Source organism: the organism of the source record quoted next, unplaced genomic scaffold (genome assembly GCF_019419815.1).
Source record: "Pyrus x bretschneideri cultivar Hongxiangsu unplaced genomic scaffold, Pyrus_bretschneideri_v1 Contig3, whole genome shotgun sequence".
In the NCBI taxonomy this organism is placed as follows: domain Eukaryota; kingdom Viridiplantae; phylum Streptophyta; class Magnoliopsida; order Rosales; family Rosaceae; genus Pyrus; species Pyrus x bretschneideri.
In genome coordinates this window covers 12,402,578-12,423,721 of record NW_025999612.1, presented here as the reverse complement: position 1 = coordinate 12,423,721, position 21,144 = coordinate 12,402,578, and the positions used below count along the sequence as shown (strand labels likewise).

At 36.8% G+C, this 21,144-nt stretch overlaps 3 protein-coding genes across 5 annotated transcripts; 2 read left to right on the top strand and 1 right to left on the bottom strand.

Annotated features, from left to right (window-relative positions):
* The first annotated feature begins 3,169 nt into the window (after window positions 1-3,169).
* On the top strand, window positions 3,170-7,798 carry LOC103938890. 2 transcript variants are annotated; one of them, XM_009348941.3, is made up of 10 exons: window positions 3,171-3,479; window positions 4,096-4,305; window positions 4,510-4,744; window positions 4,973-5,142; window positions 5,315-5,457; window positions 5,579-5,756; window positions 5,883-6,462; window positions 6,579-6,691; window positions 7,046-7,289; window positions 7,398-7,798. In XM_009348941.3, the coding sequence occupies exons 2-10, from the start codon at window positions 4,127-4,129 to the stop codon at window positions 7,623-7,625; spliced, it is 2,070 nt and encodes a 689-aa protein (XP_009347216.2). In that variant the 5' UTR covers window positions 3,171-3,479; window positions 4,096-4,126; the 3' UTR covers window positions 7,626-7,798. The 2 variants fall into 2 exon arrangements, with proteins under 2 accessions (XP_048445563.1, XP_009347216.2); XM_048589606.1 differs by having other exon boundaries at window positions 3,170-4,305.
* A 474-nt stretch (window positions 7,799-8,272) lies between these two features.
* LOC125479615 (VQ motif-containing protein 20-like) lies at window positions 8,273-9,269 on the bottom strand. Its single transcript, XM_048589150.1, has one exon. It carries the CDS (start codon window positions 9,219-9,221, stop codon window positions 8,514-8,516), a length of 708 nt encoding a protein of 235 aa, XP_048445107.1. The 5' UTR covers window positions 9,222-9,269; the 3' UTR covers window positions 8,273-8,513.
* Window positions 9,270-15,635: 6,366 nt separating this feature from the next.
* LOC103938871 (extended synaptotagmin-3) lies at window positions 15,636-21,040 on the top strand. Of its 2 annotated transcripts, XM_048589736.1 has the most exons (15): window positions 15,637-15,919; window positions 16,013-16,213; window positions 16,653-16,727; window positions 16,814-16,921; window positions 17,275-17,307; window positions 17,418-17,507; window positions 17,639-17,764; window positions 17,896-18,039; window positions 18,463-18,870; window positions 19,052-19,186; window positions 19,277-19,492; window positions 19,603-19,875; window positions 20,021-20,158; window positions 20,275-20,577; window positions 20,689-21,040. In XM_048589736.1, exons 2-15 carry the CDS (start codon window positions 16,013-16,015, stop codon window positions 20,908-20,910), a joined length of 2,472 nt encoding a protein of 823 aa, XP_048445693.1. In that variant the 5' UTR covers window positions 15,637-15,919; the 3' UTR covers window positions 20,911-21,040. The 2 variants fall into 2 exon arrangements, with proteins under 2 accessions (XP_048445694.1, XP_048445693.1); XM_048589737.1 differs by having other exon boundaries at window positions 15,636-16,213; window positions 19,612-19,875.
* The last annotated feature ends 104 nt before the right edge of the window (window positions 21,041-21,144 follow it).

The following is a 21,144-nucleotide window of genomic DNA, read 5'->3' as shown; positions in this document are numbered from 1 at the left end:
TATGAATATCAATAATAAATCATAGAACTCTCCTCAATCCACTGTGTTTGGAGTTCAAAATCTCTTCCTCTTAGAGTAGTTTAGAGTACAAGTATCAAATGTATTAAAAAAAAGGTTTGTAGCCAAAATGGTCTCTGAGATTTGCATAACTCATCATTTTGGTCCTTGAGATTTGAAATAAATAGAAGTATCATTTTGGTTGGATATTGACCAGATGCTTACGTAGTTTCTGAGTTCGTTAACTATAGGTTTGGATTAATATCTTGTTTCCTTTAGTGATCGATCAGGGGTAGGCATGTAAGCTTTTCTTTTACAACATTTTGCCGGTGGGAGACAACTGCGTAATTTCGATCCCTCCCTGAGGCAAGCACAAGCAAGGATTCGGAGTCATGGATTCCAACAGACACAAAGCAGTGGCAACAACCTCCATTAATAACCGCTATTAACTCAGTGAGTAGCCAACCTCTATCTGTACAGATGTATTTGGAACATCCATGTTTATCTGAACCAAAACCTTGAAAGGGGAATACCAGTGTTCATATCATATGCATGCACGCACCGTTTAGCTGGTATTCGCTTTACCTAATTTACGTTTTTGAGTCCTTCAATGTGATAGAGAATGAACCGTTTTGTCTTGATTTTGCATGACCAGTACGATACACGTCCCATGAACATACTGCTCAAGAAGTAAATCTCGCTTGCTTGCTGCATTTAGCGTATAAATCACAGTAAGTGTTTACTATCTATATCTGTTGTCCAATTAGGATGAGATTACTGAGTACCGACGATGTAGAAAGTTAGTAGAAGATGAAAGGTAGAAAAGAAGCACAACACTTTAGAGCAAGCTGGAGGTCATTAGCTGAGGGGATTGTTGTTTGTGCTTTCCCACATCCTGCACTCGTGTGCGGCCGTGTAAAGGCCGAGTATTAGATTTTTTTTTATCAACGGGGTCACAGAACAACAGTTAAATTATGAGGAATCGGATCCCCTCCGAATCCAAGTGAACTGAGTTCAATGATTAAATGATCCGGACCATTGAAATTTGATCAAACAACTACAATTATTATAACTTTTAGATGGGCCCCTGTTTGTATCTAGATCATTTGATCTTTGTGCTTAGTTCCCTTGGGTCCGAAGGGGATCCGGTTCCAAATTATGATGCACCAGTTTTGTTTTATATAATCTAAGAGTAAATTGTAGCTATGGTCCCTTAACTTTAACTCAATTGGAGCAATGGTCCCTCAACTAAAAATTCATTACCATTGGTCTCTCAACTTTAATTCAACTGGAGAAATTGTTCCTTAACTTAAACCCAATTGTAGCAATGGTCCTTTCAACATAACTTGTTTTGACAAATTTTTTGACGTAGTTGACGAAAATGACCATAATTACACACTTTGATGAGTTGAGAGACCCTAATTGTATAAATGGTCATTCCAACATAACTTATATTAACAAAATTTTGACAAAATTAATGAAAATGACTATAGCTACACATTTTGATAAGTTGAGAGACCAATGGTAATGAATTTTTAGTTGAGAGACCATTGCTTTAATTTAATTAAAATTGAGGAACCATTGCTACAATTTACTCATAATATAAAATTAGTAGCATTAAACCCTAAACCCTAAAAGAAAGACTCGAATTAATTAGTCAAACTAAAAAACATTAGTCAAACTAAAAAAACTTGTCAAACTGAATAAATTAGTCAAACTTACAAAGTTAGTCAAACCTAATAACATGGCAAAGAGCTAAGAGCAAGTCTACCCCTAAAAAATGTGCTGGTACTTAGCTTAGTTAATCCACTTAGTGAACAGTGATAGATCCCATGAACAGTAAATTGGCCAAATGTTTCTCCACCCCTAAAAAATGCGCTGGCACAAAGTCTAAAAAATACGTTGGCACAAACGATCTTCATCCCTACAAAATGCGCTGGTACCCAGCCCATTTAAAATATTATTAATTTTTTTTATAAAATAAAAAAAATTAATTTTAATTTCGGATAGGATTTTTAACTAATATTGTCATATCATATGTCATTATCCGAAAGTACTATTTTGGTTGAAAGTGTTGAAAATATTGAAATGTGGTGTAAAGTGGAAGATGATAGTTAGGTATTTATAGAAATTGATAATAATTTTTTTTTTTTTTTTAAGTTTTCTGAATTTTGAAACATTTTTTTATTAAAATAATTAATTTGGACTGCTGGATTTAAAAAAGAATTCAAATCCAACAGCCCAGATTGTGCCACATGGCTAGGCGATGGATTTTTTTTTTTTTTTTTTTACTGTTGGAAATCCAACGGCTCAGAAAATAGTTGTTGGAAATCCAACGATTCAAAATGAACCACGTGGCATTTGGACCCTCGCCCTTGTCACAATTGCACACGCGGGCCCCGCCGCTTTTTCTTGTCCAAATGTGCGGCCACTCGCGCGTGTTTCACATGCGCTTGGCGCAAAATTTTTTTTAAATGGGTTGTGACATCACGCTAGCATCAGCATGACGTCAAATAGGTCGGGCCATGGCTTCGCACATTCTGAACCGCCCTATGGGACGGCTTAGGCAGGGTGCTAGCCTATTAGGCTGGGCTGGAGCACTTTTTGTGGGTGCCGGGCCATTTTGAAGGCTGTGAGCTGACCTATTCCTTTGGGGTGGACTTACTCTAAGGTGTAGTAGATGGTACAATGCTTTCAGCGCATGTGTTAGCTTCATAACTTGCCACATGGCGGATGTTTGGATCAAAAAGTAGACAGTACAACCATTTGCATCATCACTTGGTCTTTTATCTTAGAAAAAGATCCTTTCTGGATCTCTTTCACCAAGGCTACCGGATCAAGTGATCCGGACCTTTCAATTTCATCCAACAGCCCACCCATTTTGATCTCTTAAAAACTGTAATAATTTTTAACCTTTGGATAAAATTTGAAAGACTCAAATCATTTGATCCAATAGCTTTGTAGAAGAGATCCGAAGAGGATCTCTTTCCAAGATAAAAGACCAAGTGATGATGCAAATGGTTGCACCTGTCTACTCTTTTGATCCCAACAAGCGCCACGTGGCATGTTATGAAGCTGACACATGCGCTGACAGCATTGTACCATCTACTGCACCTTACCTCAGCGAATCACAACCCTGCTGCTACTAGCCAGAGGAGTATTTTGGATGATGAAAACTCTTTTGTCACAGTTGCCGCGAATGCTGTACTTATCTAACAATCTCAGTTTCCCTTCGAATATAATACAATAAACCCCCGAACCACGACACATTTATGATCTTCCACACTTTCATACGTGGCTGCTCGGACCAATTCTTCTTTTGCTTCAATTAATTTCGCAAATTGGTGATGTGGGTTCGTAGATTTTGGTTCCGAGCGTGTAATCGGAGGTGGGTTTGCCGAAATGTTGCAGAAATCTGAAGAATTTCATCGGCAAAAGCTGAGATTGCTGAGAAAGCGGCGGTCTTGAATGTGCATTTTACGGCGAGGTGTGTTGTTTTTGGGTGTTATTAGTTGCTGGGTTTAGTTTGGTAGTGGGATTTGAGAATTAGGTTTGATTAATTTTTTGGTATTGTGGTGAGTAATTTAGAATTGGTTTGTAGCAAGTTGAAGAGATTGATGATGTTGTTGGTAGAATTTTGGTGTTGGGTTTTCGGATTGCAAGTGATTTTTTGATCTGGTGGTTTTTGTGAACTTTTGCTGGTGTTGCAATTGTTTAAGTTTCTTATTTTTGCTATGAACTTATGATTGCTGAAATCTTAATAGATTGAAAGAGTAAACTTAATTGACTAAAATTTGCTTCTTGTAGTTTCTGAATTTCGTTGCGAACTTATGATAAGTGAAATCATAATACATTAAAAGAGTAAACTTTACTTTACTATTGTAAAATGTCATTCTGGTTGAATGTGCTATAAAGTGATGGGGGTATTGAGGTTTTGATGAACAAAAATTCCAAAGTGAGCAGCCTATGTAGCGCTCCTTCCATCGATTTCTGTTCTTTTAGTTTGAGAAGTGCAATATTTGGACAGTGGTGTTTGTGAAATTGGGGTCCTCAATCAAATTTAAGAACTGACATATATGGTAATTTGCTCCTTTACAGTTTAGACACACAGTGAGGGCAAAAACTAGGGATGGCTGTGGCAAATATGCTCGAGAATTTTGTTAGAGATGGATCCTTCAAATGGTTGCTTGGAGATCGTAGCCCTTATGATGAAGAATTGGAGGATATGGAAAAATCTCCTTCTGCCCAGACGAATTGGGTTCCCGAGCTATCTCCAATTGCAAACATAGTTGTCCGAAGATGTTCAAAGTAAGTCTTCAGCTGTTCACCTGATACTCTGTCAACTGTTATATTGTCACAGTAAAACTGGATGAAATATGTGTAACTTATGTTTTTGGCTCCTTTGGAAATTATTCTATTCTCTGTTGTTGGGAACTTCATATGAATCACAAACAAAATGTGGTAACTAGTATCGAGAAGTGATTTTCTATTGATAACAAACAAATGATGCAGAATCCTTGGTGTTCCTACAACTGAGCTTCGTGAAGGCTTCAATTCTGAGGCTTCTGAATCTATAAAGCATCCATCGTGTTATGCTAGGAACTTTTTGGAATACTGCTGTTTCCGAGCACTTGCTCTGTCCACTCAAGTAACAGGTCATCTGGCTGATAAAAAGTTTCGACGCTTGACATATGACATGATGATAGCTTGGGAGGCTCCGGCTGTTTCTAGCCAACCTTTACGAAATGTAAATTTTGTTTTTTTCTTTTTCATTAGAAGCTTATTTCTTATATTGTAGATTCTTAGATATTCCTATCAGTACTGTACATACAGTATACAATCTCTAATCTTATGTTAAATTTTTTTTTTTTATCAGACCTGTTTTGACTATGTGTAAATTATAGTTTGGGGTTGAAGTGATTCTTTGCACTGTAATGCTTCTATTAATGTCAACATGTCCTCGTTTTTTGTGCAGTTAGATGAGGATTTATCCGTTGGGTTAGACGCTTTCTGTAGGATAGCTCCAGCAGTTCCTATTATTGCAAATGTGATTATCAGTGAAAATCTTTTTGAGGTGCTTGCATCTTCAAGCGATGGGAGACTTCAGTTGTCCACATATGACAAGTACCTAAGTGGACTAGAAAGGTACATTCTCTCCTATCGAGTTTGCATTTTCTTCTTCTCTCCCCTTCAAACTTGCATTTTCTTTTCTTAAATTTCAAAGTTCAAATTTATGGAATTTCTGGAAGCATATATCTTGTACCGCGTATCAGACGCTCATATCTAGTCCTACGATTTTGAAAATTTTCTCGTACAGAGCAATAAGAAAAATGAAAAGCCAATCAGAGTCATCACTTCTTTCTGCCATGCGATCATCAAAAAGAGAGAAGATTCTGGAAGTAGATGGAACAGTCACTACCCAACCAGTTCTTGAGCATGTAGGAATTTCTACATGGCCTGGTACGTCAATGGATAGTTAAACAATTCAAATATCTTTGTTGGTTCATGTCCTTGTCAGTTCGTATTATGGATTTACTACACATGAAGATTATTAATGCCAAATTAATTGTGTTGTAAGCAGGAAGGTTAATTCTGACAGATCATGCACTTTACTTCGAGGCCCTGCGTGTTGTATCTTATGACAAGGCAAAACGATATGATCTATCAGATGACTTAAAACAACTTGTGAAAGCTGAGTTGACTGGCCCATGGGGTACTAGACTGTTTGACAAGGCAGTCTTTTATAAATCAATTTCATTGTAAGTGAAGCATTACCTTTTATTTTTGGTGCTTTTAGTCTCTACACTTGATCTGCCACGTAGCTATAAAAGAAAGTCGTCTTCTTAGGACTTGATTATCAACTTTCAGTAGTGTCTTTTCTGTAGATCAGAACCAGCTATAATAGAGTTTCCTGAGCTGAAGGGGCATACACGTCGTGATTACTGGCTAGCAATCATACGGGAGATTTTATACGTTCATCAATTTATAAATAAATACCAGATCAAGGGGATAAAAAAGGATGAAGCACTTTCAAAGGCAGTGCTTGGAATTCTGCGACTACAAGCAATTCAAGAAATTATCTCTCAAACTGATTTATGCTACGAGGGTCTTCTAATGTTCAATCTTTGTGATCAATTACCAGGTGGAGACTTGATACTTGAAACCATGGCAGAATTGTCAACTTCTAAAAAATTAGATAGGTCTAACAATTCTAAGCCAGGAGGTGGAATGTATTCGATCTCAGCCTTGGATATGATCTCTAACTTGGGATTTGCATTTGGAACAAGTTCTAATAATTCTGTTGAGGCTGGGCTTGCCGTGGGTGAGATAACTGTGGGAGAAGTTACTTTGCTGGAAAAAGCAGTTAAGGAATCTAAAAGCAACTATGAAAAAGTGGCGCTAGCACAAGCAACAGTAGATGGAGTCAAAGTGGAAGGGATCGATACAAATTTTGTAGTGATGAAGGTATTTGGTTATAATGTAATGTTATTTAAGGTTTTATTTAGCCTATATTCTCTTACATAGCTTATGAGTTACTCCATTTCCTGGCAACGTCGTCTAAATTTGTTGAGTAATTGCAGGAGTTACTGTTTCCAATGACAGAATTAGGGAAGTGCCTGCAATCTTTGGCATTTTGGGAGGATCCATTGAAGTCTTTGCTTTTCTGTTGTGTTTTCACTTACATCATTTGCAGGTAAACTGCTTGAAATTTCATTTTCTTCCTTTACTGGTTGATCTTTAATTTAGACGTAGGGGGAGTGCAGGAAAAAATGAATATTTAAAAAGCATGATTATCGCACATGATAACAGAGTCAAACTTTGATGTTGACTCAATGTAACATGGTTTTCAGTGACAGAAACAAGCCCTCCAAATGAAAATTCGTAGATACTAAATTTTTTGGAAACTCCCTAAATTAGAACACGGGGTAGCTAGAGAAAAAAATACAGTTCAATGGGATTTCTCATGGTCTCGATTCTCTAGTGTTTCTTTCCACACATCAAACCGGTAGGAATTTTGTCTGTAGACTGACACACGTGTACTTTTCAGGGGATGGCTGAGCTATGCCTTTGCATTGACGCTCGTCTTTATGGCGGTCTTCATGGTTCTCACTCAATATTTTAGCCAAGGAAAGTCCACTCACGAGGTTAAGGTGTTAGCCCCTCCAGCGATGAATACGATGGAGCAGCTTTTGGCTGTTCAGAATGCAATATCTCAAGCTGAAGAGGTCATCCAGGATGGGAACGTTGTTCTTCTCAAGCTACGTGCCTTGTTGCTGTCCATTTTTCCTCAGGTTCCACTCTCTTATTCCTTGCTCGTTCCTCCACCTTTCTACTTCAGTTATATATACTTTTAGCACATTGAACATGGATGATGAATGATTCTGTGTAATGATGATCAGGCGAGTCAAAGATTTGCGATAGCTCTTCTAGTTATGGCTTTGGCTCTGGCTTTCATGCCCGTCAAATATATTGTGCTATATATCTTTTTGGAGACTTTTACGTGTTATTCGCCGATGAGGAGATCGAGCACGGAGAGATGGATGAGAAGATTGCGAGAGTGGTGGTTCAGCATACCAGCGGCGCCCGTTATTCTTGAAAGAGAAAAGGAAGAGAAGAAGAAGAAATGATGATGTAACTATTTGCGAAATGTATTATAAATGTCCAGGTAACGTTTTTCTGTACTACATAGAGAGAAAGTGTGTGTATATCTTTACAAGGAAGTCGAAATAAGCTCCTATATAGTATGAGATTCAAGGAAAAAAGAAAGAAAATAAATAAATAAAAAGGTTTGTTTGTCCAATTAATTCTTAATTTTTTTTATCTGCTTCTTCTCCGGCGCAGTCCGCCAGGATAAATCGTAAAGCTGCTTCTGCAATCTGCAATTGTTCAAATGGTCTAACGGAGGTGGCCTGCGTCCTGCTGCCATTTTTGGATCGATTAAATCCATCAATTTTCATTTTTCCAGAAGAGGGTGCATAAGGGTGGGCACACCTACTACATTAATTTAATCTCAATTATAAAGAACAAAATTTTATTTAGGATTCATAAAGTAGCACATCTGTTCTAGTCAATATGGCTCGTCTTATCTTTTTCCTACTTCATCCATCCATTTTGATTTGATAAACAACAAGCCGTCAGAAACATGAGTTAATTATCAGATTACAACGATTAAGTATGAAGTGATCCGAACAAACAGAATTTCTAATTTCAATCGTGTTTTCGACAAATTGATGGACAAAAAGAATTGAAAAAAAGAAGTTTTACCTCAGAAAATTAGAACTTTTATTGGCAGCTTGCAGGCATCCACATTAACTCCAACAAAAAATCGATGAAAAACAAAAACCAACAAATAATCAAACATTAATTCTAACAAAAACGGCGAATCCTTCCCTTCAATTTAGTCACGTAGGCAGGCCTTCAATTTAGTCCCGTAGGCAGGGCCATTCCATCACAAAGTTGTACTCCTCCTCCGCCGCCGCATGATCATGAATCATGATCACCATGCAGGATGATCGTCATATTGCTGTGAAGAGGTGGTTGATGGAATTGGAGCACAAGAAATCGGTGGCGTTCGGCGTAAAAACCGGAATGTTTCCGAGGTAAGGATTAGGCGGCACGAAGCAGGAATTCACCTGACCATCCCCTCCTCCTCCTCCTACACCTACGACACTCCCTACATTATTATTGTTATTGTTGTTGTTATTGTTATTAGTAATGTTTTTGCTGCTACAATTCTCCTCCGTCGTAATAACCGACGACGAATCGTTGTCCTCGTTCCTCATCATAAAATTTCCGGTGATCCTATTATTATTCATGATCTTCTCCTCCAACAAACTCTCCACATTAACCTCGCGTTTTGCTGAAGGAGGCGGCCGCTGCGGATGAGGCTCTCGCCTGTCATCCTCAAAGCGCGATAGCCCCGTGAGCTTCTGCACCAACGCCATGAAATCTCTCGGGTGCGTGTGGATGACCTTGGGCGAATGCGTGTAGATAATCACCGGATGGCGCTGTTGCTGGGGCGGTTTCACACCAGCCACAGCGTTCACGAGGGAAGATGTGGACGACGAAGCTGACGACGACGGCGAGGCCGAAGACGAGGACGAGGACTTCTTGATGAAATGGGAGTCCCTGTTGATCTTCAAGGGCGGAGGGTAAAACGACGTCCCATGATTATTGTTGGTGCGGATCACGTCCCTTTTGTTTGCGTTTGCATGTGGGCTCATTGTAAATATTGGCACTTGTGGGGACACTTTTATTTGGGCGCAGGGAAGCGCGCAAGGGCCTCTCAAAAGTACAAGAAATTAGATGAAGGGGAAATATATATAGAGGTGGAAATAAGTACGTGTGACAAGTTTTGCTCCTATTTGCATGGGATTTGTTGAAACAAATTTAGAAGGTATTAAATTTAAATGTACAATGTTTCCTGAGAACTACATGCATCGACAACTATTGAATTTGATCTAACGGTTTAAAAAAAAAATCAACACTCAGTGCATGTGCATGTAGATAATAAGAAAATTTTCGAATTTAAGGTACCTACACAATGTAAGTATGGTGTAATATGGGGAATGTATTAGGGTTCATTGATCGAGTGCAGACGTCCCTACGATTGGATGGGTGGGCTTTTCGAGTCGTATTGTGCCACGTATGGGGATTTTAATTGGATTGTGGATGGATATAGGAGTGTGGAGGTGGTTCCGAAATTGTCGAACTGGGCCAGTAGGGATGTGCCAGGTGGACTGACCGTTGAGATTTGTATGGGGAAGGGGTGCGGTGGTGGAATTTGAGGGCTCATCGGAGAAGTAGTTTGATTATTTTTGTACTTACATTTCTTGGCAGCTAGGATATTGTCGTCTTGGCACTTCTCTATGAGTTGCAATTGCATGCTTCTCTAAACCATCTACACGCTTTCCATGCATTCAAATCTCTCATCTCCCACTTTACTCAAGATACATGGAATGCACTATATATAGCACTTAATGTCAAAAAATTATTCGGCACGAAACTCACATCGCTACATAATATTATAAAGATTTTAGTCTGCAAATATCAACTGCTACTTCCTTGACTAAACAAGTCATGCTGTATGATAAACCCAATCCTCTGCACATTACATCTTTTGATATCAGATTCGTATAAGTTTTACTGAAATCAATCGCGCATTCCGCAAACCCTAAGGCCTTGAATTAAAAGGGCCAGAGTTAGCGATAGGCTGTGTAATTTTTAACTGACACATCTCTAATTAGATTGGAGAACATTCTGACCATCCAAGATGTGAAAGTGGGATGTATCATAATTATATTCTATGCTCTCTTCAGGTGAGATGGTCCCAAACTCGTCGGTTTATGCTGATATATATGCAGCCTTTACACGTTAATGGAGAATGGAATATTCAACATATGCATAGTGTTATATATAAACCGATAAAATTTATTTCATTTTTCTTTGTAATGCAATGGATACTAACTTTTGAGATTAAATTTTGTAAATTATAAGACGTGGTTGTTGATTATTAGATTATTACTTAAGTGTTAATTAACATGCTTATTTCCTATTGGTGACATATCATATAGTAGCAAATTTAGTTTAAAAAGTTGATTATCCTAGCATTACTCTTTTTTATTATTCACATTATATATTGATTTTTTATGTGCTTATTTTTAGAGATTGTGAAAACGAAATGACTATCAAATGACCTCCTAGTTTACATATATGTATTGCCCACTTATAAGGGTGGTTAACATGCTAAGATAAATATTCATATATGCCAGAGTGCACTTTGACACTGTGCTTTATCTTTAAAAGAATTCATGTACGCTGTTTACATATAGAGAAATATTATCAACTTTTGCAAGAAACCTTTGCATTTGAACCTTTTAACTTCTTCACATAAGACATTATTTTTTTAAACAAAAACCAAGACCTTTAATGCCTTTTTCTAATTTTCTTCAATCATTGTGTGTAAAAAAACGACATGCGTCATTTAAATAAGTAAAAAGGTCCAAATGCTAAAATTAGACGCAAAAATTGCTAGCATTGTAGCCAACATGTTAAGGTAATGATCCTTATAGTTGTACTATATAATACTTGTTTTCACACCCTAAAAGTGCATACATCAACTGGATATGCATGCTTCCAATATGCACATGAAGTAATGAGCTAGGTTGACGAGTGAGTGATGTAAGAAAAAAAAGAAAGCAATGGATAGAAATTAAAGTTAATTTGTTCCTTTCTTTCTTTTTTTTTCGATAAAAAGGCTGATTTGTTGGTGTCGTTGTACTTCATGTGATCTAGCAAGTTTAAGTGTAGAAGGAATATGCATGTAAGCATGCGAAAGCTCGATTGCCAAGCTGTGGTCCATAAAGCTGTATGTACACTTTAGTTGATGTATGGTCCCCGGGCCCCGGCCGGCCGGGAAGAAATCCAAGAACATGGCATGATTAATACATATGTGATCCGCTCATCAACAAACTTCGTTTGATCTGCTTCCTTTTCTTTAAGATTTCAAGATATATTTCCTCTACATTTAGTTGATATATGGTCTACGTGCTTCCACGTCGATTCAATAAGTGTTTTTTATGTGTTAAATTCAAATAACTTTACATGTGAATTGTTGAAAGAGCGTGCATGGAGTATAAATCTCATATCAGAAAATTAAGATACATTGTAAAAACTAAACTTATAAAAGTTGAATTACTTCTTTCATTGTCAAATAATTTAAGATGAAACGTTGCATATCTTATCAAAAATTGATGTTTTTGGAATGATTTTCTGAAATACTCTATTTCTTCGGCGAACTCAACGTGGCATTGATTTAGTTGCCCCAAGAGTTTTAGCAGTGATTATTTTAGTCCTTGCGTTTCAAGTGCTTAGTTTAATAATTGTAATTTTTTTTTATTTTTCTTTTTTCGTATCTATGCATGATAAACGCGACAGTGACACCACCAAAATATCTAAAAGTAAAAGACAAAATATGTTAGTGGCGTCTTATAGTCAATGAAATATTTCATTACAAATCGTACATGATGATCATTGATGAATAAGAAGTTTCCCTTAGTTCTTCTTAATTAATTTGATATGTCATATGCTCTAGTTTAAGGCGGGCGAGGTTTGAGTTAAATTATACAGGTTGACCATAGCGGAGTATATCAAACTCGTTGTTCTTGCGAGTTGAACGCAAAACTAAAACTTTCATTTACTAGTTGAGAGAATACTATTATACCACCGCAAAGCCTTTAAGGAAAGAAATTCTCATTTAAAAAAATAAGGATTAGTTGTGAGGTCCACACCACAATTGAATTTTAGTGATTCGAATCTTCTATTTTTAAAGTTACACTTCATAGGTTATCCTTGCAACATATTAGCCAAATTGAAAATATTTGAGGCATCTAATTGAATTCAAAGAAATTGACGAATACTATATTCTAAGAAACATTGAAATTTCATCTTGATAATTAAATGAAGAAATGTTTAGGGTTAAATTGAATTTTTACAAAGATGATCTATGAATTGAGACTTACAAAATAAATAATTCAAATTATTGAAGTTCGATGTGAATTGTGTCTCACAACAAATCCCAATCTTTTTCAAAAAATGAGAATCCTTCATTTTAAAGGGCCTGATTATACTGCAACAATAATGAGTAATTAATTAATTTATTAAATAGCAATCTTAGCAGATGGTAATGTTTACTTGAACATTTGCGTGAAAGCAGAAGGATACCACTGACCTACTCTTATCTTATGTCATTACGTTGATGGAATTGGATTGATCTGAATTTAATTAGAACACAAATATTAGGGTCGTTGTCGGGTAAATATTCTTGAAAAGTTTATATTATTAAAATCGTTGTTATTTAATTTTTAATGCGACATGCGCTTCTTCTGTAGAACTGTTAAACGGGAAAAGTCTTGGTCTTTTTTTTTTTTTTTTTTTGAAAAGCAAGTCTTGGTCTTTTGGTGTCTAATCAATTAGGAACATGATCTGCTATGGCAAGCCGATCTCTCTCTCTCTCTCTCTCTCTCTCTCTCTCTCTCTCTCTCTCTCTCTATATATATATATATATTAAAATCGTTGTTATTTAATTTTTATTGCATCCTCAACCACTTTAGCTAATTTAGTATTTGATCCAAAAATTAAAAAATAAAGTTTATTACAAAGGAGGTGAGGAGAAGGAGCCCCTAGACTTAATTCTATTCTTATTTGGAAGTGCTTTCAAAAGGATTGAGAACATTTTTAGTGAAATTGATTTTGGGTTTCAAAAATACTGTGATATGTGTGTTTTTTGTATGAAACACTTGAAGTGTTTTTCCAAGATCCACTTGAATTTTTATTAACGATTAGTTTCAAAAACATTTTTACAAAAAACATTTTCAATTATTTTAATATCACTTCTAAATTACTCTTTTTGGAATGTAAAACAACTTACTGTTTACTTTTTAAGTTGAAAAGACAATATTTTATTGCCAACGAGGGTTGGTTCAGTTGGTAAGGACGGGTTTGCGGTTAACTCCCAATCTAAGTTTGATTCTGGTTGCCATAATTTCTCATTAATGCACGATTTATAAATTTATACGTAAATTCATATCGATGAAAGTTGGTAGTTTGGTTTCTCGCATAAATCCTTCCAGCTTGAAGGTTGTGAGTATTATCCTGTCGCTGATGGTTAGATTAGCAAATCTCTCCATAAACTTTTCTGAAGCGAAAAAGAGACATTTTATTTTTGGGCAAATAATAGGATAAAATACACAAATTTAGTAGAAAGAGGAATTTAAATTTAAATGTAGAGGATGAAGCACAGTACTCTAATTAGATCGGCTATATCCGTCCATGAAAAGCAATATATATTGTTGTTGAAGGAAAATGAAGATAACAGTGAAAGCAATTTCGGTAGCTTCATCCTTCAACCATACCAAAGAAATATGGTGTGTAAGCGATTGCTTGTCTTTTTCACTTGCACAAACAACCACCATCCATTAATATTAGTGAGATCGATCATTTTCATGATTCCTGGTGTGTCGACATTGTCGACGTCCTACATTCTATTGGACATAGAAAAGAAAACTTGGAACCATATTATTTCCTCCTTTGTTTTCTTTTGTTAATCTTTTTTTTTTATATATAAAATGACCAAATGGTTTTCCATGACAGACAATTCTTTATGAGGATAGAAAAAATCCACCGAGATATTTCAGCTCTTCCTAAGAGCAGCTAGACCGTTGCTTATTGTCTTAGGAATAGGCAACCCAATCCACTTTCTCTCTTTTCTCAAAACACTCTAGCCCACTCGAGCAATTAAACCCAAAATGAGCCTGATGAAGAAGTCAAGCAATAATTACTTAGCCTAGCATCCTGCCTATGTGATGGTATCATGTTGGTCACAATTTTAATTAACAAAAAATTATAGAAATTATAAAAAAAAATTATTAAAAACTAATTAAAGATGTAAGAAATTATATATATTTTTTATAAATACCTAATTATGTTCTTCCACCTTACACTATATTTCAATACTTCCAAATACTTTAAACCAATCTTTATTATTATCCAAAATTAAAAATAAAATTATATTTTATTATCTTATAAAATAAATAAAAAATACTAATATTCTAATACCAATTGCCATAACTATTCAGTTTAGGAGTAGAGATGCACTTGGGCAGTTAGTTATGATTGCAGTCACTTATTATTCAGTTAAGGGGATTGAGTTGTCTATTACCCAAGAAACCTTCATACATTGGGAGTGTTCTAATCACCATCGCATAATTTACCAGTGTAAAAAATAAACATGTAAAAAAAGCCACGACCAAATGAGACCATGGTTTGTGTTGGTCAATGGGTTACACCAAAAACAGATTCCAATACGACTTGGTCCTAAGTTCGAAATAAACCTTAGTAAGTAAAAGTGGAGAGACATGTTGTCTAATGTAAAGAGACACCAAATCTAGATCCAAAGTATTTTAGACTGTACGAACAAAACTAATTCAAGCATATGAATTGGTACTACCACAGTACCACATATCGGTGTGTTAGCGACGTGTGTTATTATGTTATGTGATACATAAAATTGTCTGCCAGAGCTAATTATGTATAATGCGCAAGTTTTGTAATTATATTCGTTTATTGTATATTGTGTGGTCAAAAATTATTGTAAATATTTTTATTTTAAATTAAATATGAATAGTATTTGATAAAAACTGACTACACAATATACGATGAACAAATGTGATTGAAGTATATATGAGATCCTCCTCATTCATAAAAAAAAAAAAGAAATGCGTGAGTCTATAAAACAAGTAAATTAATTATTCAATGTGACAGTGATAAAAAAAAAAAATTATATTAAAAGACAAAAATGTCCTTCAAAAGCTTTTTGGTAGTTAGTAGGACGAGTCCAGCTTCAACGTTCAATAGGCAACTGCCAACAAGTTCTGACATGTACATTGTCACCGGTCAAAACATACCCGCGCTTCAAATGAGATCGCACGGCATAAGCCCACAGACGATCCTCAGCCGTCAGATGGAGTCCATCGAAGAGCACACGATTCCTCCACCATCAAAGGCCGAATGCTAAAAGAAGGGTTCCAGTGTGGCCCACCACATAGATAAGCACTTAAATTGAAGCACTTTTCGTAGTAGTTAACAAAAGACTTGGGGATTTTATTTATCTTTTCTCCTCCCCGTCTCTCTCTCTAGCTTGACTTTTCTTCTCTCTTGTTTCTCTCTTTAAACTGGAAAACCATTGCAGCCAACTGCTTCTGATTTCTTTGTCAGATTATTTCACCGTCTTAAGCTTCTTCAACCGGCAAAGTATCGCATAAATATTCCTCACATTTTCCCACAAATTAAATTCCAAAAACCCTGGTTCCCACATCTCATACCTGAGAATTTGTTTTTATTTCTGGGTTCTTTATGTTCCTCAGTAAAGCATGAAACTTTGGAGATTCTAGTTATTATCTATACATATTTGTATGTATTTAGAGGAAAAGTGAATTGTTGAAGTTGGTTTATTTAGATGCCTGCTCAGATGAATAGAAGGAAAGGGAGGAGTTTGAGCTTTGAGGATGCAGTGGAGTTCTTCAACTATGTGATGGCAGAGAAGCCTTTTCTGCCATTTTTGATACCTCTGGTTTTGTTTGCCTGGGCTTTTGAGAGATGGGTTTTCTCCTTCTCCAACTGGGTCCCACTTGCTGTTGTCGTTTGGGCAACCGTACAGGTAAAATTGCTTCCTTGTGTAATTGTGTTATGTATTTGTAGTTTTTTCGATTCGAGAGCAATAGTCTACGCTAAATTCATCTAAACTACGGAGAGCGAGACTCGAACTGTGCGGACTCTGGGTGATCCATATCTGTAGGTTACATAAGTGTTAGTGGAAAAAGAATTTACTGTTCGATTGGTCAATTTGGTCAATGTGATTTTTGGTTTGGAGAACTTGTTTTACTTTTGTTTCCAGTTGTTGAGAATATGGTGTTTAATTTACTTTTGGTTTTAGTTTATTCATTGGTTATGATTATCTACCGACGAGTGCCAATCGTTTTCGTTTGTGTTTCGATTTAGAAACTGTTCCTGTTCTGTTGCATTTCACAATGTTTAAGGATCTAACTATCGAAATCATACCGAGATGTAACATAAGCTGTCACTGATTCTGTTTGCAGTACGGGAACTATCAACGTCGGATACTTGTTGAAGACCTGAACAAGCAATGGAAGAGAGTCATATTGAACACCTCGGTACCATATTTGTTCCGGAATTTTATTTGGCTTGTATGACATTAAAGCTTTATCGAGGCTGAATTTTCGCTTTGTGATTTATATAGCCTATAACTCCTCTGGAACACTGCGAATGGCTGAATAAGCTGGTGATGGAAATATGGCCCAACTATATGAACCCGAAGCTGTCAATAAGGTTTTCGTCCATTGTTGAGGTGAGAATGTGTCCTTGTGTATCAACCGGTTATATTAATTTTTCGTACGAGGTTAACAACTTTAAGTCTCCCACTTGCATTCTATGATCATGTCATCCTTGGCCGTCCATTGGCTTTCCTATAATGCTAGAACAGTCATCTTAAAGTTTTGAGATACTCGCTGACTGTCGGTTTTCCTAAATTACTTTTGAATTTACTAACTGAATGTTTATAATGCTGAAAGAAGTTCTGATCATTATCGTTGCCATTTTCTAATTTTGGTAGGATGTCTAAGATTGTCCATTAAACAAACATTCACAAACACAAGCTTTGGTAATGGATCATGCTAATTTGTTTAAGTTTCTTTTGTTCAGAAACGGTTGAAGCACAGAAAATCAAGGCTTATAGTGAGCGATCTATCCCTTTTTCTTGTTTATAATAATTTCAATATTTGAATTCATTCTTACTGTATGGTGTTTTTTTATGAGTAATTAATGAGTAAACATTTTTCATGTAGGAAAAAGTTGAATTGCTGGAGTTTTCACTAGGTTCATCCCCGCCTAGCTTGGGCCTTCAGGGGACTCGTTGGTCAACTTCAGGTGATCAGGTTTGGCTTCTGTTTACAGTTCTCACACTTTAGTACGTACGCTACTTTGGTAGTGTTGTCTTGAAGCAATTGATATATGACTACTAAATTCCTGACATCTTCATGTGCACTGCCTACGTTAATTTTGGCAGCGGCTTATGCGTTTGGGTTTTGACTGGGATACAAATGATATGAGTATTTTGTTGCAAGCAAAGCTTGCCAAGCCATTGATGGGGACAGCACGGATTGTTATAAATAGTCTTCACATCAAAGGCGACGTATGTAAAGTCGTCTCCTTTTCCAATTTCTCATAAGCTTCAGCTTGAAAGGTTTCTATTAAAAGAAATTAGAAGCTGTGCGGTTTTCATAATTTTGGTCGGTATATTCATTCAATTGCTTTTTTTTGCAGCTTCTGCTGATGCCGGTCTTGAATGGGAAATCAATTTTGTACTCATTTCTGTCAGCTCCGGAAGTGAGGATAGGAATTGCCTTTGGAAGTGGTGGAAGCCAGTCACTGCCTGCTACAGAGCTTCCAGGCGTTTCTTCTTGGCTGGTTTGACTCCTAAGCCTGAAAGTTAATTTAGACTGCTTTAACTTAAGTTGACCTGACTTATCACTCTGGAATTGTTCATATAGCTCGTTTGGATGTGCTTTTAAAATGACTAAAAGCGCTTTTAGATTCCAAAAGCACTTATAGTGTTTTTTGCAAGAAGCACCAATTATGTGCTTCTTCTAGGACGCACTTTAAGTGCTTTTCCAAGATTTACTTGCATTTTTACTAAGAATTAATTCTAAAACATGTTCACCAAAAGCATTCAGTCATTTTAAAAGCACATCCAAACGAGCTAATAGTCTCTTTGTAAATAATCACTCAACTAGATAATATTGAAATTTTAACTGGTCAAAACCATACATCTAGCCACATTTTCGTGCAAATCTTGATAATTCGAGAAATAATATATTGCTTGCTCTACAGGTTAAAATTTTCACTGACACGTTAGTTAAGACGATGGTTGAACCTCGCCGACGTTGTTACACTATGCCAGCTGTAAACCTAAGGAAAAAGGCCGTTGGAGGAATTATATACGTGACAGTCATTTCAGCAAGTAAACTTTCTAGGAATGGTTTGAAAGGAAGCCCGTCCAGAAAGCAGTTCGAGAGAAGTTCAGATGAGCAGTTTGTTGATAAAGATCTGCGGACATTTGTGGAAGTTGAACTTGAAGAGTTAACTAGAAAAACAGGTGTGAGTTTGGGTTCAAACCCTAGCTGGAATTCTAAGTTTAATATGGTGTTACATGAAGATACAGGAAATCTTCGATTTCATCTTTATGAGTGTACGCCAAACAATGTGAAGTATGACTATCTGGCGAGCTGTGAAATTAAGGTACTATTTCTAGGATGCAAAACTTAATTTTTTTGAAATGATAGTCACGGTGACGATACAGATTTTCTTTTTTTTTCGTTGTTTATGACAAGAAACACTTGATAATATATATTCTGTGCGCAGAAGTTATCATCAACTTGTTGAGTGTGAACTAAGTTGAAGTTTTCTTCCCCGTGGACAGGTGAAGTATGTTGAGGATGACTCAACGATATTCTGGGCAATAGGACCTCATTCTGGTGTGATAGCAAAACATGCTGAGTTTTGTGGAAAAGAAGTTGAATTGGTCGTTCCATTTGAGGGGGTAAATTCAGGGGAGGTAACACATTTGAAGATTTATGACCGATTTATATCCCTTGTTTTTATTTAATTTTAACAGTGTATGTTTTTTTCTCAATGCATCATGTAGTTGACGGTGAAGCTTGTCCTAAAAGAATGGCAATTCTCTGATGGTTCACATGTAGACAACTCTCTTCTTACCTCCCAAAGATCACTGTTTGGGTCATCAAATTTTCTACCTAGAACCGGAAGGAAAGTTAACATATCTGTTATGGAAGGAAAAGATCTCGTCTCAAAAGACAGATATGGAAAGTGCGGTCCATATGTTAAACTGCAATATGGAAAGGTAGGATTTTTTTCCTCCCATAATAGTTTCCTCTCACGTGTGAATTAAAGTCTATATATTGCAGAAACAAACATTATAAACACCATATGTTGCCATAACCTTCTTTCCAGATTCTCCAGAGAACAAGGACTGCTCAAGCTTTCAATCCCGTCTGGAATCAGAAGTTTGAATTTGATGAGATTGGAGAAGGTGAATACCTGATGATAAAATGCTTCAATGAAGACACATTTGGCGATGACAACATTGGCAGCGCACGAGTTAATTTAGAGGGACTGGTTGAAGGGTTAGTCAGGGATGTGTGGATCCCCCTAGAAAAAGTGAATTCCGGAGAACTAAGGCTTCAAATAGAAGCAGTCAGAGTTGAAGGCTCTGACGGGTCAAGGGTACGGAACCTTGTTTCAGTCTGTTTGGTCGTCCGCATGTGTATGTTCAATAATGTTCATTCATATGCGCGCGAATCATTCTGCTCTTACTGTGTGTGGTTTAATACGGTTTTGTTCCTCCTTTCCTCTTCTTGGAATATTTCAGGGTTCGGCAAGGGGTTCAGATAATGGCTGGGTTGAACTTGTTCTCATCGAAGGAAAAGACCTTATTGCTGCTGATATCAGAGGCACAAGTGATCCATATGTGAAGGTTCAATACGGGAACTTGAAGAAACAAACAAAGGTTTGAGCAGTCACATTTATGGTCAAATATTGTAGTGATTGTCGTTTTCCTCTCGTTTGTTAATTTCCCATTACTTTGCTTTCAATCTCTTATTACCTGGACGTCTTGCGCTCCAGGTTATGTACAAAACTCTGAATCCCCAATGGCATCAAACCTTGGAATTCCCCGATGACGGCAGCCCCCTTTTCTTGTATGTTAAAGACCACAATGCCTTGTTACCATCATCAAGTATAGGTGATTGCGTCGTGGAATATCAGAGATTGCTTCCAAACCAGACGGCAGACAAGTGGATCCCCCTTCAGAATGTAATAAGGGGGGAGATCCATGTTCAGGTCACGCGAAGAGTCCCGGGGTTGGAGAGAAGATCAAGTTTAGATTCTGAACCATCCATAAACAAAGCACACAAAATTTCCAGTGAGGTGAGATGATTCGTTTTCATTTCCAGTTTTTCTTCCTGTGCCACATTGTTAGCATTGTTTAATCAAGTTCCAACTCTTTTCTGACACGCGATTTACCATGAATTTGTTCAGATGAAACAAACGATGATGAAGTTTCAGTCCCTGATCGAGGACGGAAATATTGAAGGGCTCTCAACGGCTATGAGCGAGCTAGAAGCCCTAGAGGATACGCAGGAAGGGTACATGCTTCAACTCGAGACCGAGCAAGTACTACTTCTTAACAAGATAAAGGAGCTTGGTCAGGAAATCCTGAAGTCATCTCCTTCCAGTAGCAGAAGATCTTCCGGAATCTGAGCCGTTCACTTTCCAGTTTTGAGCTTTAATTTAGGTGGTTATATTTTCCGGTGCATATATAATTCAGTTGATTAACAGAAATACGTTTATGGATAGAGTATCTACATGGAGTTCTAACAGTTCACGTCCATCTTCATGCTGCGTAATTGTATATGGTCAATGATGCTTGATCTATTTTTCTCCGGCAATTCAAAGTCCAATTAATAATAATAATAATAATAATAATAATAATAA

What these genes read in the sequence shown, in the direction of transcription:
- LOC103938890 (XM_048589606.1), top strand. Translation starts at nt 4,127, where the DNA reads ATGGCTGTGGCAAATATGCTCGAGAATTTTGTTAGAGATGGATCCTTC. An exon ending in CAAATTTTGTAGTGATGAAG is followed by an intron (nt 6,463 to 6,578) that starts GTATTTGGTTAT and finishes GAGTAATTGCAG; the next exon opens with GAGTTACTGTTTCCAATGAC. An exon ending in TGCTGTCCATTTTTCCTCAG is followed by an intron (nt 7,290 to 7,397) that starts GTTCCACTCTCT and finishes AATGATGATCAG; the next exon opens with GCGAGTCAAAGATTTGCGAT.
- LOC125479615 (XM_048589150.1), bottom strand. Translation starts at nt 9,221, where the DNA reads ATGAGCCCACATGCAAACGCAAACAAAAGGGACGTGATCCGCACCAAC.
- LOC103938871 (XM_048589736.1), top strand. Translation starts at nt 16,013, where the DNA reads ATGCCTGCTCAGATGAATAGAAGGAAAGGGAGGAGTTTGAGCTTTGAG. An exon ending in AAGGCTCTGACGGGTCAAGG is followed by an intron (nt 19,876 to 20,020) that starts GTACGGAACCTT and finishes GGAATATTTCAG; the next exon opens with GGTTCGGCAAGGGGTTCAGA. An exon ending in CACACAAAATTTCCAGTGAG is followed by an intron (nt 20,578 to 20,688) that starts GTGAGATGATTC and finishes GAATTTGTTCAG; the next exon opens with ATGAAACAAACGATGATGAA.